At 40.2% G+C, this 13,936-nt stretch overlaps 2 protein-coding genes across 3 annotated transcripts in view; both read left to right on the plus strand.

Moving 5' to 3' along the window:
- Window positions 1-737: 737 nt before the first annotated feature.
- LOC101155507 (myosin regulatory light chain 2, ventricular/cardiac muscle isoform-like) lies at window positions 738-5,067 on the plus strand. The gene is made up of 7 exons (XM_011475160.3): window positions 738-1,036; window positions 1,290-1,382; window positions 1,893-1,968; window positions 2,055-2,159; window positions 2,244-2,322; window positions 3,024-3,072; window positions 3,304-5,067. The coding sequence occupies exons 1-7, from the start codon at window positions 1,034-1,036 to the stop codon at window positions 3,406-3,408; spliced, it is 510 nt and encodes a 169-aa protein (XP_011473462.1). The 5' UTR covers window positions 738-1,033; the 3' UTR covers window positions 3,409-5,067.
- Window positions 5,068-10,929: 5,862 nt separating this feature from the next.
- Window positions 10,930-13,936, plus strand: part of pxn (paxillin) — a 32,985-nt gene continuing 29,978 nt past the window's right edge. For both annotated transcript variants that reach the window (XM_011475163.3, XM_004068885.4), the window contains exon 1: window positions 10,930-11,232. In XM_011475163.3, the coding sequence (XP_011473465.1) occupies window positions 11,220-11,232 (13 nt within the window). In that variant the 5' untranslated portion in view covers window positions 10,930-11,219. The remainder of the gene's footprint in view (window positions 11,233-13,936) is intronic.

A 13,936-nucleotide genomic window follows, 5' to 3' on the forward strand; every position in this document is an offset into this window, starting at 1 on the left:
CCCCCCTGTGGCTACGTAGTTAGGCAGTAGTGCCAAGGGTCATAAAGCTTATTGCACCCCCTGGGAGTCCAACCTTATTTCCTGTGTGCCAGTGCTACATTTAACCACCCAACTTAACCACCAGATGCCACTTGTTAGTGATAGCAACAGCCACTAGGTTGTAGGTGTGTGGACCGGTATTTGCTACTGACAGCAATGCAGAAGAAGAAGCACAGCTTGGCCTTACGCCGGGATTGGCAGAATTGGGAAGGGGGATGGAACACGAGATGAAGAATTCAATGAAATCTAAGGATTTGAAGTGATAAAGAGTTAAGTTGACTTGTTAGCATGTTCTTTATCCTATGATTATCTGAGTAATTGTTCATATTCCAACATTCCTCCTATGTTTCATGAAACTAAATAAGCATTAATGTGTTACGGTAGAGAAGCATGCAGACTGTTGTTGTTCCCTTAGTTCCACTATTATGATTGGCCTTAATACTCGAGTGCAACTTTTATTTTTTTATTAAATTTAAAAAAAAGTAATTCTTTATTATGCTTGTTTTTTCCTGCTGCAACTTATAGTCTTAAAAATACTCACAAAAAAGTTTAGAGAGAGACTAGAGACTTTCTGAAAATGCATCATCTTAAGCAAACTTGTGAATGAGACATCCACATCGGAGAAGTGTGTTTCCTTTGTTTGTTTTTTGTTACAGTTACACTCTCCATACATACATGCTTGTTTCAAATAAAAGGTTTGTAGACAGAGGATGGATTAAAAGATTTAAGACCAGATATTCCTTTCTTTCCTCATGACTACATGAGGGGATGGCTGCTGCAGATGGAGGGTGTGGATTCTTTTTTTTTTTTTTCACGTGAGCCAGTATCTCTGCACGTATTGTTTGAAGCCTCATTTACCTGACACTTCCTAAAGAGGACACAGTATATAAATATCATCCAGTAAAGTTGTGGTGCAGAGTTACAAAAAGGCCACCCACAGTCTCCCCATTGTTCACCGGCAGCGCTGTTGGTCTGACGCCCAAGCTGCTTAGACATGGTGAGTTGATGTGTGATGTTTGATGAAGCACTAACAGCTGATTTCAGGGGTTCAACTCCTCTGATGACGCAGAAATACTCCATAACAGGTTTTTAAAAGTTTTTAGTGACATGAGTTCAGTTTTGCTGTTTTGTAGTGACAGAAATATAAAACCTTTCACACCATTGTCTCATAGTAAGGTGTTTATTTTATACTGTTGAACATTTTCAGACCTTTATGCTGTTGCTTCATCTCTCCTGTCTTTGTATGAAAGGCCCCCAAGAAAGCCAAGAAGAGGGCAGCAGAGGGAGCAAATTCCAACGTATTCTCCATATTTGAGCAGGCCCAGATCCAGGAGTTCAAAGAGGTGAACATTTGCTCAGAAAACATATTAACGTCTTCTAACTTTAAAAACTAAGATGGAATCAACCTGGATGAATGAGAGTCTTCACAGACACGTTTGCTCAGAAAGTTACCAAAACGGCGAGATGGCCAAACAGCCTCTTTAAGGGTTGATGTTCGTCTTTGCTGGTGTTCTTGGCAACGCGCTGAGCTCTGAAGCCCCGCCCCCGGCTTTCCATCTCCATTGTTGATTGCAGCAAAATGCCCACCTGTCTGTCTATTTTCCTGCTGCTGGCTTCACAGCAGCAAAGCTTGTTGGTATGAGGGTCAGCGGTGCTGAGACATTCAGACTGTCATCACTGATCAGGCTTCAGATTTACTGTTAGGAATGTCCAGGATGCCAGACTGAATCCTAGAGGAGGGCAGGGGGGCTTACTTGTTATAAATACTCATCAGTGTTCAGCTATAAACATGCATCCCATGAAATCCAGGCAAAGAGAAATGCTAATGTCAACAGATATTCCTTTCCTCTTAGGCCTTTACTATTATGGACCAGAACAGGGACGGCTTCATTGACAAGAATGATCTTAGGGACACTTTTGCTGCCCTGGGTATGCTGCCATCAGCATTCATGTACCATAAGATGAGTAAAGGCTGCTTTAAGTGACCCTAACCCAATTGTTAACGGCTGCCACAGGACGACTGAACGTGAAACAGGAAGAGATCGACGACATGCTCAAAGAGGCTTCCGGCCCAATCAACTTCACCGTCTTCCTCACCATGTTTGGAGAAAAACTCAAAGGTATCCAATTCAGGAAATGTTGGAGAATAAAAAAAAAAACATGTTTTTTTTGAAGAAATGAGATTGCTGCTTTACTGTTTGCAGGTGCTGATCCAGAGGAAACGATCCTGAATGCGTTTAAAGTCTTTGACCCTGAAGGGAAAGGAGTGCTAAGGAAGGATTAGTAAGTTCCCACATCATTTCTGTTTTCATTTCTGACTACAGTACCCATAATGCTTCAGCAATTCACCAGTTCTTTATAGTTCAACAAAGTCATAGTAAAATACTTTGACAGATTTTTAAGCGCCGTGTTCCAAAGGAAATCAGTTGCAAGTCAGTAAGCACAATCCGAAATCCTACTTAAGGCGCACCGGATTATAAAGCAGATTCTCTATTTTTAAACGAACTTAAGGATTTTAAGTGGATCAAAAAATATGATGGGGGTTACTTAATTAGCTCAGATTTCATTTTAGTTTATTAAATGTATGAATTTCTTGCTGAGATGTACCACAAACAGTCAAATAAACTGGTATTGTTGCTGACATTACATCACTTACTGCTGCATTGAGATGCACAGGGTGTCTTTTATTTTGAAAGGTCATGTGAACTTCTGTCAAAGGTTATGAACTATTTCATATTTTGAGATAAGGCTGTTTTCACTTTGTGTTTTAAATATGTCAAAAAACATTTCATTTAATTTTATCATAATAGTACCAATGCCATAAATTACAGATCATTGTTATTTTTTTCTAAATAGTGGAGTCAGACTTTATGGCTTCTGCTGGGTTGCTGTCAGAGAGAAATTGACCCAAATGGTTCTTGAACTGTTCAAGGTTGCCCTAACCTAAAACCCTTTTTTTTTTTTTTTGGTCATTTTATCTGCAGCGTGACACAGATGTTAACGACACAAGCCGATCGATTCTCCGCCGAAGAGGTACACCGAGGTCTTTTCACGCTGATCACCATCATTAAAGCCAAAAGCTTTCTGCACATGGAGTCTGAGAAAACAAAAGGATGCACGTCATCCTGACAGCCACACACCACACACACCACACACACACACACACGTTTTCATGCAAAATATTATTTTCTAAAAGTCAGTGAATCATACCACCCTCTTATGCCGCCTGAGTAACGTGTTGTTCTGCCTTTTTCTGCTGATTAGATGGAGCAGATGTTTACTGCCTTCCCCCCTGATGTGTCAGGAAACCTGGACTACAAGAATCTGGTTCACATCATTACTCACGGAGAGGAAAAGGATCAGGAGTAAACTTTCTTTGTCTTTGTCAAATAAAAAAATCTTTAAAAGCAACCCAAGACCTGTGAGGGAGACGAGAACTATTAGTTTGAATCTGGAAATTGCTTTTCTTTTCAAACAGGGAGATGACTGGACTACTTTGACAGCTTTGAAAGTACTAAGCCACGTACATTTGAAAGGAACTTAATTGTTTATCCCCTCTCTATTAAGAGATAAGGAAGTCATTTTAATAAGACAGTTGTCTGGCTTTTACTTTTACCAGAAACCTGTCAAAATTTCCCTTTTTTATCCCAGGTTATGCAGTGCAGGTGAATAATAAGTATTGCATGTGCACCCTCATAAATCCCCACACCCTGCTTTGAAGCGGCATTATGCAGTTCTGCATGTGTGCAAAGGAAAGAATTGGCTTCGGAACAAAAAGGTTTTACTGAGATGCAGCCATGCTGCTATTATACTGTTGTGCCTTTGGTGGTTTAGTCACCGGAATGGTTGGGCAGCAGGCGGAGAGGAAAAATGCACCCCACCCCCAAGTCATCCTTGCTGCACTCACCTGGGTCATTTGGGATGCCTTGGAGGGAAAATGTGGGGTAATAAAGTTTTTAGCTGTTCCAGCATGAGCTACTGCAGACGGGATCTTTTGCACAGCTTCACACTCAAATGTCTGCCCAATTTCACAATGATGCCATAAAAATCTATATCTATATAGATATAGATATATAGATATACATATATCTAGATATATATATATATATATATATCTATATCTAGATGGATATATAAATAGATAGATATATGTAGATGTATAGATATATAGATTCATATAGACATATATATGTGTCCAACTGTTTCAAATTACTTTGTGATTTAGATGAAAATAAATTGAGTTTCAATGTTTATGATCTTATAGTTCATTGGAGAAAACAATAAAATCCCAGTAGATGAGTTGTTGTGTGTCAACATTTGAATCTGAAGCATGTCAGTGTGAGCTTTGCTCTGACAGAAAATAAACCGAATTCTCATCTGAAGTATCTGAATGTCATGACAGTAAAACCCTGGCAGGAAAGAAGCAATTAGTCCTGTCAATCAAAAGGAGACTTGGCGTTTTTTTAAATTGACGTTTACTCTCACTAAACACAGTTTGATCCTGTGACTTTATCACGTCTCATAGAAAACTTTTCTCTTTCTGCAAAGACATACTGCCATGCAGAGGGAGCTCTGGCAATGCAGGTCTAAAGTGAACTATGTTCTGTCAGGAAAAGATGCCACCTAGTGGTGGGTAAAGTCTCCAAAATTCTGCAGCAATGCATTCTACATTTGTTTACGCAAAAAAGAGCAGAGGTGGAGTTTTTCCGATTATGGGAAGGCCAAACGTATGAGATGGGCTTTTTTCTTTATTGCTGTTTGATGTTTATGCCATGTTGGCTGTTAGCTGTCACACGGTCTGCACTGATTTACAAACCTTAAAAATTGGAGGCTGCAGTAATCCCACATGTATGTTTTTGCTTTCTGAAAATTTTTTGTGAATGTCATGATGTGTGAAACTGTAAACATGTAATGTTTTTTTCTTATTTGATCCAGAGTAAATCTGTTTTTAAATCACATGAGCCAATATTATATTTACAGCAGAACATACATGACAAAAACATGAATAAACTGTGAAATCTAACAAATGTATCACCTGTTAGAGGGGCTTTGGGGGAAAGATGCTGAAAAGCTAGGGACTTTTTTTAACCCTCTGAAGGCCACTACATCAAATGATTATTACAGAATTCAAAGACATTTTTTTAAAACCCTTTGATGAAATAAATAAAAAAAAGTCTAGTTCGCTTAGGTGATTTGGTAAGTTTTTATTCACAACAATTCTAGTTTAAGATGCAAAAATAGTAACACAATTGTTCAGGAAACAAGCACCTTATTTTCTCACTGTCTCAGATTTGATCCACACATTTTAACCGTGGTGTAAATGTATTATAAAGATTTAATTATCATCCCAAGTTGCATTCTTTCAATACAGCAAGTTTTCATTTAAAAAATAGCCAAACTTTTTCCACTAAAGGTGTTTTTGTGATTTAATGGAGGCAGCTATTTTAAACGGAGCAGGAAAATCCCCTCCACTGCCTCTAAGGCAAGGGTCTGCAGCTCCTTCCTCCCCTTAAGTCTGGCTTTTTGACTTTCAAGGAAAATGATGATTTCCAAAAAATCAAAGGTTTGTAGTTAATTGATTTTAGAGGATTGCGTGTTTTTTATTATTCATGTTTAGAATTTTAACATGTCAGATGATTAAAAAACAGAGAATTAAAAAGTGTTAATTTTAATATTTGGATTCTACATGGATGATGTCATGTTTATTTTTTAAAAGTCATAGAAGAAAAAGGATGACAGGGCACCAAAATCATAATAATGGAAATTCCCATGTTTGATACTGTTTTCTAACATTTTTAATTTATGTGTATCTGCTGCAGTGGGAGGATTTTTTTTGTTTTACACAGTGAATTTTATTTTGAAGGGAACCTGGAAGTTCTTCTGTCAAAGGCAGGAGCTCAATGAACAGATGCCAATACTTTTAAAAAAGAAGAGGAAATCCTGAAGCAGATTCAATTCAAACTATCTGGATCATTTTTTAAATGAGCTAATTTTACGCATAAATCTATCAAATTTTCCAGTTAAAAAATATTTGACAATATTGCTAATGTTCCTACGGAGCCCCTAAAGGGCCATTGATAGGAAAAAAATGGAGGAAAAAAATTTTTTTTTTGAAGTAAAAAATTTTTTTTGAAGTAAAAAAATAAAATAAAATAAAACTAACTGGTGCGCACCAGTTAGTTTCAGGTGCGCACCCCTTAGTATCAGGTGCGCACCAGTTAGTATCAGGTGCGCACCAGTTAGTTTCAGGTGCGCACCAGTTAGTTTCAGGTGCGCACCAGTTAGTTTCAGGTGCGCACCACTTAGTATCAGGTGCGCACCAGTTAGTATCAGGTGCGCACCAGTTAGTTTCAGGTGCGCACCAGTTAGTATCAGGTGCGCACCAGTTAGTTTCAGGTGCGCACCAGTTAGTATCAGAAGATATCAGATAGTTGACCTACTTGCTCATTGTGCACCAAGTAGCTACAGTTGTCTTGAGAATGGCTAAAGTTGAGGATATGGACCTTGTAAACTTTCTGAAAACAAGAAATATTACTGACAATGTCATGATGTCACCTGAAACTAATTGGTGCGCACCTGAAACTAACTGGTGCGCACCTGATACTAACTGGTGCGCACCTGATACTAACTGGTGCGCACCTGATACTAACTGGTGCGCACCTGAAACTAACTGGTGCGCACCTGAAACTAACTGGTGCGCACCTGATACTAACTGGTGCGCACCTGAAACTAACTGGTGCGCACCTGATACTAACTGGTGCGCACCTGAAACTAACTGGTGCGCACCTGAAACTAACTGGTGCGCACCTGAAACTAACTGGTGCGCACCTGAAACTAACTGGTGCGCACCTGAAACTAACTGGTGCGCACCTGATACTAACTGCTGCGCACCAATAATTTTTTTTTTTTCCTTTTTACTTCAAAAAAAAATATTTTACTCCCAAAAAATTTTTTTTTACTTGAAAAAAAAATTTTTTTCCTCCAGTTTTTTTTTTTTCATCAATGGCCCTTTAGGGGCTCCGTATGTTCCGTTAGAACTTCAGCTTATTTTATAAATAAGTCTTTTGTTTTTATATATTTAAGTAAAGGTAAATTTATAAAACCTTTCCAGACAATATAATAGTAGTATTAGAAAACTACTTTTGGAAGTTGAGACAAAACTGGCCGTTTGTGGATGTTGGAAAAACATTACAATAAAACCAAAAAAACATTTAGGGTAAATTATTTGCATACATATATAGATTTAATGTTTTACTTTGTATTTAATAGATCTTTTAAATTAAATGTTGAGCTTTATTTTACACCGGCGCGAAGCGCCATCATTATTATTCTATTATCCTGAGCATGCAGCCTTCTCCTCGTATTGCAGCTCCCATTCAGTAAAGGCTGCTGTGTTTTGTCAGAACTGTGCTTCAGCCTTTTCTTCATGGGGTTTTTGATCACATTAGATAGCTTTAAAGGGCAGACAAACAGTGACACAGGCTGCTTTCACTGTATCTAAGGATGTATTAGCTGATCTACTGTCCTCTGAAACACAACACAACCCCACTCAGACTAGACAAAAAAGAAACAAAATTATATTTCATTTAAATCTCTGACATTCCCAACAATGTTACAGAGGAAGCACCTTGAAATGTGCTGCAGGCGCAGTTTACAATGTTCATACTTTAGTTTCTGCTGAGATACAAATAACAGTAAACTTATGGTCAAAAGCTATAAAAACAGTGAATCAGAATTCCAGTACCCTCGTCTTTTTTAGTATATATTTTATGTGCATATATTTATATGATCTTTTTAATACATTCACTAATGAACATATGCAGTACCTAATTTATGACAAGACCAGATAAAACGGGTCGACAAAAAGATAAAGTAAAAAAAAACAAACATTTATTGATAAAAAAAACAAGTTAAACTACAGTAAAAGCAAAAAAATTGCCTTTATTGAGTCTAGTATTCCAAATGTACGACAAATGTCATCCAAAAATGTTGAGAATAAGAAAAAAATAATTTTAGCAATACACTAAAACAAGGCAGTGTGGTAAAACCAACACTTTCAAATTTCTACTATTTAGTATCTGATCTCTATGTTCTACTCAGAATCGTGTTGTTAAATTCCGGTATTTGTTGCTTAGAAAATATTTAATTAAACTTACTGATTGCAGGGAGAAAGAGATTTTTATGTCGAGTATCTGCTGCCCCCTAGTGGCCACTTCAACCTGGGATGCTGTATGAAATGATTCTTGAGAAATGTTCTGCTTTTACACTCGTGCTTTTCATGAAGCAAACCTTCACCCATAAACATCTATGTTTAAGCTTCACTCCAATATTTGCGTTTTTGGTGTTTTTCACATGTTCTTGTGGCAAGAACGTTAAAGCTTAAAATTGCATTTCTGAGTATTTTTTATTCAAATGGTTTTAAATCAGAAGCAGATGATAGTAGCAGCGACATGAGTGCTACAATCGGCAGGCCACAAGCTCCCTGCTCCGTTCCATTCTGATGCATCTACCTGCAAGCCAATAGATTATGGTATTCTGTGATATGTTTTACATTGTTTGCAATGCAATAAATTATAATCAGTTAATTGGTGAGTGAAATGGTGAGTCTTTATTATTGTTTACAATGTATTAAGCAATATGAGGTTTAAGGTAAATATATCTGGCATCTTATCATCTTTTTGCAAACCTGATGTTGGTTTCTTATGGTAGAATTACAGCTCCACTCTCCAGCTCCAGTCATAATTTTTTTTTCCTAAGTACAAACTTAAAAGAAACTATGTCCTGTTGCTATTTCGACTACATTTTGTGCCTTTTTTTGTGAGCTGTACTGATTTCCTCATTTGGTGCACATGTTAATGATTCATAGTTGCTAACGCATCTCAGTTGTGGAAACAATGCCTGTACTGTTAGATGCTTCTGTTTTTTTGGAGTCTGATTCATCGTTGTCTGGGGCTGCATTATTTTTTTTTCCATTGGGACATCCTTCCTCCACAGTTCATATTTTTGTGTAGCGGTCTTTGTCTTCAAGCCTTTATTTTAGAAAAACTCTACCATATCAATTAAAAAATAAAACATATTCCAGAACTTTGGATGTTTCTTGTCTACTTTAATTGGATTATTATAAAACAGGAAAATTCATTCTCTACTATTTTGTCCCTTTCGGGGTCACGGGGCTGCCGGAGCCAATCCCAGCCACTTGTAGGCGAAGGCAGGGGACACCCTGGACTGTTCGCCAGTCTGTTGCAGAACCACAATCACACACCCATTCACTCTCACACCTAGGGACAATTTAGAGTTTCCAATTGACCTTTGAAGCATGTTTTTGGATGGTGGGAGGAAGCCGGAGACCCCGGAGAAAACCCACGCATGCACGGGGAGAACAGGCAATCTCCACACAGACAGGCCCCCCATTGATGTTCTGTGGCAGGTAGGCCCCCCATTGATGTTCTGTGGCAGGTCCCCCAGCCGGGACTTGAACCGGGGCGGGGGCTACTTGTTGTGATGCAAGAGTGCTAACCACTGCGCCACCTTGCAGCCTTGTTAAAACAGGAAAATAAATGATTTATTAATGATGGTTAAAGCAATAGTCTTTTCTAATGGAGTCAAAAAAAGACTTAATGATTCCTGATGATTATCTATGATTTTATAATTAAAATTCCTTGAATGTTGCTCAATTTTCTCTAATTAACAACATGCACCTAATTTGGATACCTGTGATATGTAATGATTTCTGAAATAATGTTATGCCTTCTTGTGTAATAAATTTGTACTTTATTGTTGTCAGTTGATTTATTAATACTTGTGGCTTTTTTTAATCTGCACTTGAAATGGTAAAGTATAAATAACTGATAAGAAGTCAAGAGAGTAATGATATTTATGGTCAAATAAAAAAAATAAAAGTTCAGTGAACAAAAATAGGGGTGGGATTATATAAAATTGCTTCCTCCTACTTCCTTTCAAGCAATGTTCAAGGGATAGACGTGGTCATCAACAACACTCAATAGGCTGTGGTGATGCAACTATGTTGAGCCCAAACTATCCCAAGGAAATGTCCCCCACACCATTCCACCACCAGCAGCCTGAACCATTGCTACAAGGCAGGATGGATCCATGCTTTCATGCTGCTGACGCCACATTCTGACCCTAACGTCCTAATGTCATAGAAGACATTCAGACTCATTAGACCAGACAACGTTTTTCCAATCTTCTATTGTCTAATTTTGATTGAGTCTGTGTGAATTGTATAGCCTCAGTTTCCTGTTCTTAGCTGACAGTAGTGGCACTGTTGGATGTGTTGTGCGTTCACAGATGCTCTTCTGCAGACCTCAGTTGCAACCAGAGGTTATTTGAGTTGTTGTCTTTCTATCAGCTGGAAACAGTCTGGTCATTCTCCTCTGACCTCTGGCATCAACAAGATATTTCCGCCCACAGAACTGCCGCTCACTGGATATTTTCCTTTTTTTTTCGGACCATTCTCTGTAAACGCTAGAGATGGTTGTGGGTGAAAATCCCAGTAGATCTGGCCAGCGGCCAGGCACCAACAACCACGATCAAGGTCACTTAAATCACCTTTCTTCCCCATTCTCGGTTTGAACAGCAGCAGATGGTCTCGTCTACAAGCCTTAATGCATTGATGCGATTGGCTGAATAAAAAATTCTATTAAGGAGCAGGTGGACAGGTGTGTGCCATTTAAAGTGGCCGTTTAATTTGTGATTCCTTTACATATGCAAATTCCAAATTACTTCCTCTTAAAAATGAAAGAACATACAGACTGTACCAACAGTATATTTCTGCATATTTGGTGTTTAAGCCTGCAGTTCTGTCTGTGGTTATGTGGACTGCTGTCGTAGTACTTCACAGTAGTACCGCTTTCTGCCACTAGATGTCGCTGCATGTTGAGGCTGCTGGGCTGGGGGGTGGACTGCCCACGTACCCGACTGTGTTCGGGTTCGCGTGTTTGTGTGCGCGCGAGCGCGGCGAAGACTCGTCGAGCTGCAGAAACCAGGAGGGACTTGAAAACTTCCTCGCGTCAGTGACGGAGCTTTCCTGTCGGAGGGGGGGAACAAAGAGCCGAACCGGCAGCTTCTTCACAGTCCAGCGGTGACCGTCGGAGGGGAGAAGGGAAAAAAAAGAAGAGAGACCGGTCCGGTTCACGGTGGCGGAACCATTTCCGGCCAACATGGATGATTTAGGCAAGTTATCCCGCCTTGAACGCAACATCAAAGAGCCGTTAGCTTAAACACAACACGCTGGACATGGAATTAAGACGATAAAATGTCACGTTTGCGGGATTTTTAAATGTTTCAGCTCAACCAGGTTAACATGAAAGTGGCGCCGGCCAGGTGAGCGAAGAGATGACACCTGGATGGACTGGGTTAATTTAACATGAGCCGTGTTTTCCCCTGTAGAATTCAAACGTTTGTTGTGGGAACGCTGCTTATATGTGGGTCCGTCAAGTTTTGTTTTTTTTTTCATTTAGGAAAACTTTTATGTGGTAAAAAATGATTCAATATGAAGTTGTATTGAAGGTGGGGATGCAACAAAGACGTGCTTTTTGGAGTGGGGGGGGTGGATTGTGATTTAGGTGTGTTCCAGAACACACCTGCAGAGGTGCATGTTGCCATGGCAGCAGGGGAAGTTTTTCCCTTCAGGGGTTATCTGGGGGGATGGCAAACTTTTTGAAGATCCACTCCAATGAAAATCGTGTTTTTGAAGCTTTTTTTTCATGATAGAGGACAAATACATGTTTATTCAAATCGTGAATAGGAGAGCAGGTGAAAAAAATGCTTTTAAAAAGCTCATAGTTGTGATATAAAAACTACAACCTGCAGGGCACCAGCTGCCTGCTCTGCTCCATTCCGATGCATCCACTTGCAGACCAATAGATCCATGTGGGTCTTGGTTTTCCTCGTCTGAGCTGGTATCCGGCTCAAAACTGTACGGTTGGATAGCTCTGATAGGGGTGGCCATTTTTGTAAGGGGCTGTAAGGTAATGGGAGAGCGTGTTAAGAAAGGGATGACGGGAAATGGAAGCAGGCTCACTCTGTGCCCACAGTCCCGTCCACAATTCAGTGGCAAAATTCGAATGAACTCCTGCCTCTCTGAACAAACAACCGCTTTTTTAAAATTTTGGCAAAAATAATTAACTAATTATAATTAAAAGACCACTGGGGAAGATTTTACAATAGATCAAAAGATGATCAGAGTGAGACTTTAAGGCAAAATGAATAATAAAGCACAAACCCTGAGGTGGGGGGTGAGGCTGTGGTGTCAGCAAATTCTTGCTCTTTCTTCAAACAGAAATCATAACTTTTGGTAAATTGGTATAAACGAAACATCATCCAGATAACATCATGAAAAGCAACAGGAAACCTCTAAAAACTGAGCGCGCGCTCAGTTCTGCCAGAAACCAGAGTCCTCCTCCACCCCCGATGGAGACTGTGAGGTTAAGTTTAGCTGGGTGTAAATGAAGCGCAGTCCGGTGCCGCTCAAAGGAACAGCTCCAGGACACATGGGTCGGCTTTGTGATGACGAATGTGTTGCTAAAGGCTCAGCAAATGTTTTGCTCTCCTTCGAGCTACAGTTGCATTTGGCTTGGCACCGCACACGTGTATTAACATGACACTCGCATACCAGGCTGCTTCTGTTTTCACCTCCACAGCCCTTTGTTTTCTACAAACACCCTGAAAAAGTTCTGAGGTCTTCCCCCCCCTTTTTAGGGTCAAAATGCTGCCCTCTTGACATTTGTGGGAGCGTCCCCCGGTATCATCGGCCCGCTCTATATCCAGCCAGTATTTATGGATTGGTTCTCCGCTTACAGGGATGTGGGGCTTTCCTTAAAGGAGCTGCTTCCAAAAAAAAAAAAGTGTTACACAAGCCAGTGTAATTACCATGTCACACGGGCGGTAAATCCTGTCATCGTTTTAGGCAAAAATGTTGCACATAAAGCTGGACAGATGCATGCTCTGCTGTTTCAAAGACCCTATAGAAGTGGAAGCCGCTGAGGCATAGTGGGTTTCATCCACTCGCTCAACTTTGGACAATGAAGCGCCCACATATTTATAGCTGTGATAAACCTCCCTAAAGAGGAGGGCCACATGCCTCCCTTTGATGCATTTCTTAAGTCCTGGTTCAGTGATTGAAGGAGGAATCCAGCAGGCGTGTTTACTTCCCCGCTGAAAGCATTTTTTCCATGTGATCCACCCATGTCCACACTTTGACTTCTGTTATCTCGCTGTGCTTCCTTCAGCAGCAGCTGTGAAAGCACAACAGCACACAGTTCAGGCCAGGCTCTCGGCTGTATCAGGCCCACATGCAGGCATTGGGCCGGAGCCAAAATTATCCTCCTTTAGCACCGCATTGCCCCACCCTCACCCCCATGTTCCTGTGGCAAACCTCACAGGCAGGAAAGTGCAGGCAGCAGCCTATTGACTGCTTTCAGTCGGAGAGCTGATTAGCCTTCAGGAAGCCCTGGATTGAGGCCCATTATGAAGCTGGATCTATAGAAATTATCAGCTGCCTTTGTGTTTAATATCAGTAGACATGCTTTATGTGCAAATGCAAACTTTCGCTGACCCGCCTCCCCCCTCCCAGCTATCAGCTCTGCCAGACTGAGCTCCTTGCTTCACCGCTCTGGGCCTGCATCAACAAGACATGAATGTCAAACAGCCCCCAAAGTTCACTTCATTTTGCTGACTTGAATGCCCTATACCTTTTTTTTCTGTTTCTGCCAATATGGTTAACAGCTGAGCTGCTTCCCCACAGATAAGTGTTACTGTCGCTTTAGTGTCATCACTTTAAGTGAAGTCATTGCAGGGCCTTGTCATTATAGGAGCCGCAGCGCTAAAAAATAAGATCTGAAGTAACCCAAGATTCTTTGTGTTGTCTAAATATAGC

This window comes from Oryzias latipes, chromosome 5, assembly GCF_002234675.1.
Source record: "Oryzias latipes chromosome 5, ASM223467v1".
NCBI classification, from domain to species: domain Eukaryota; kingdom Metazoa; phylum Chordata; class Actinopteri; order Beloniformes; family Adrianichthyidae; genus Oryzias; species Oryzias latipes.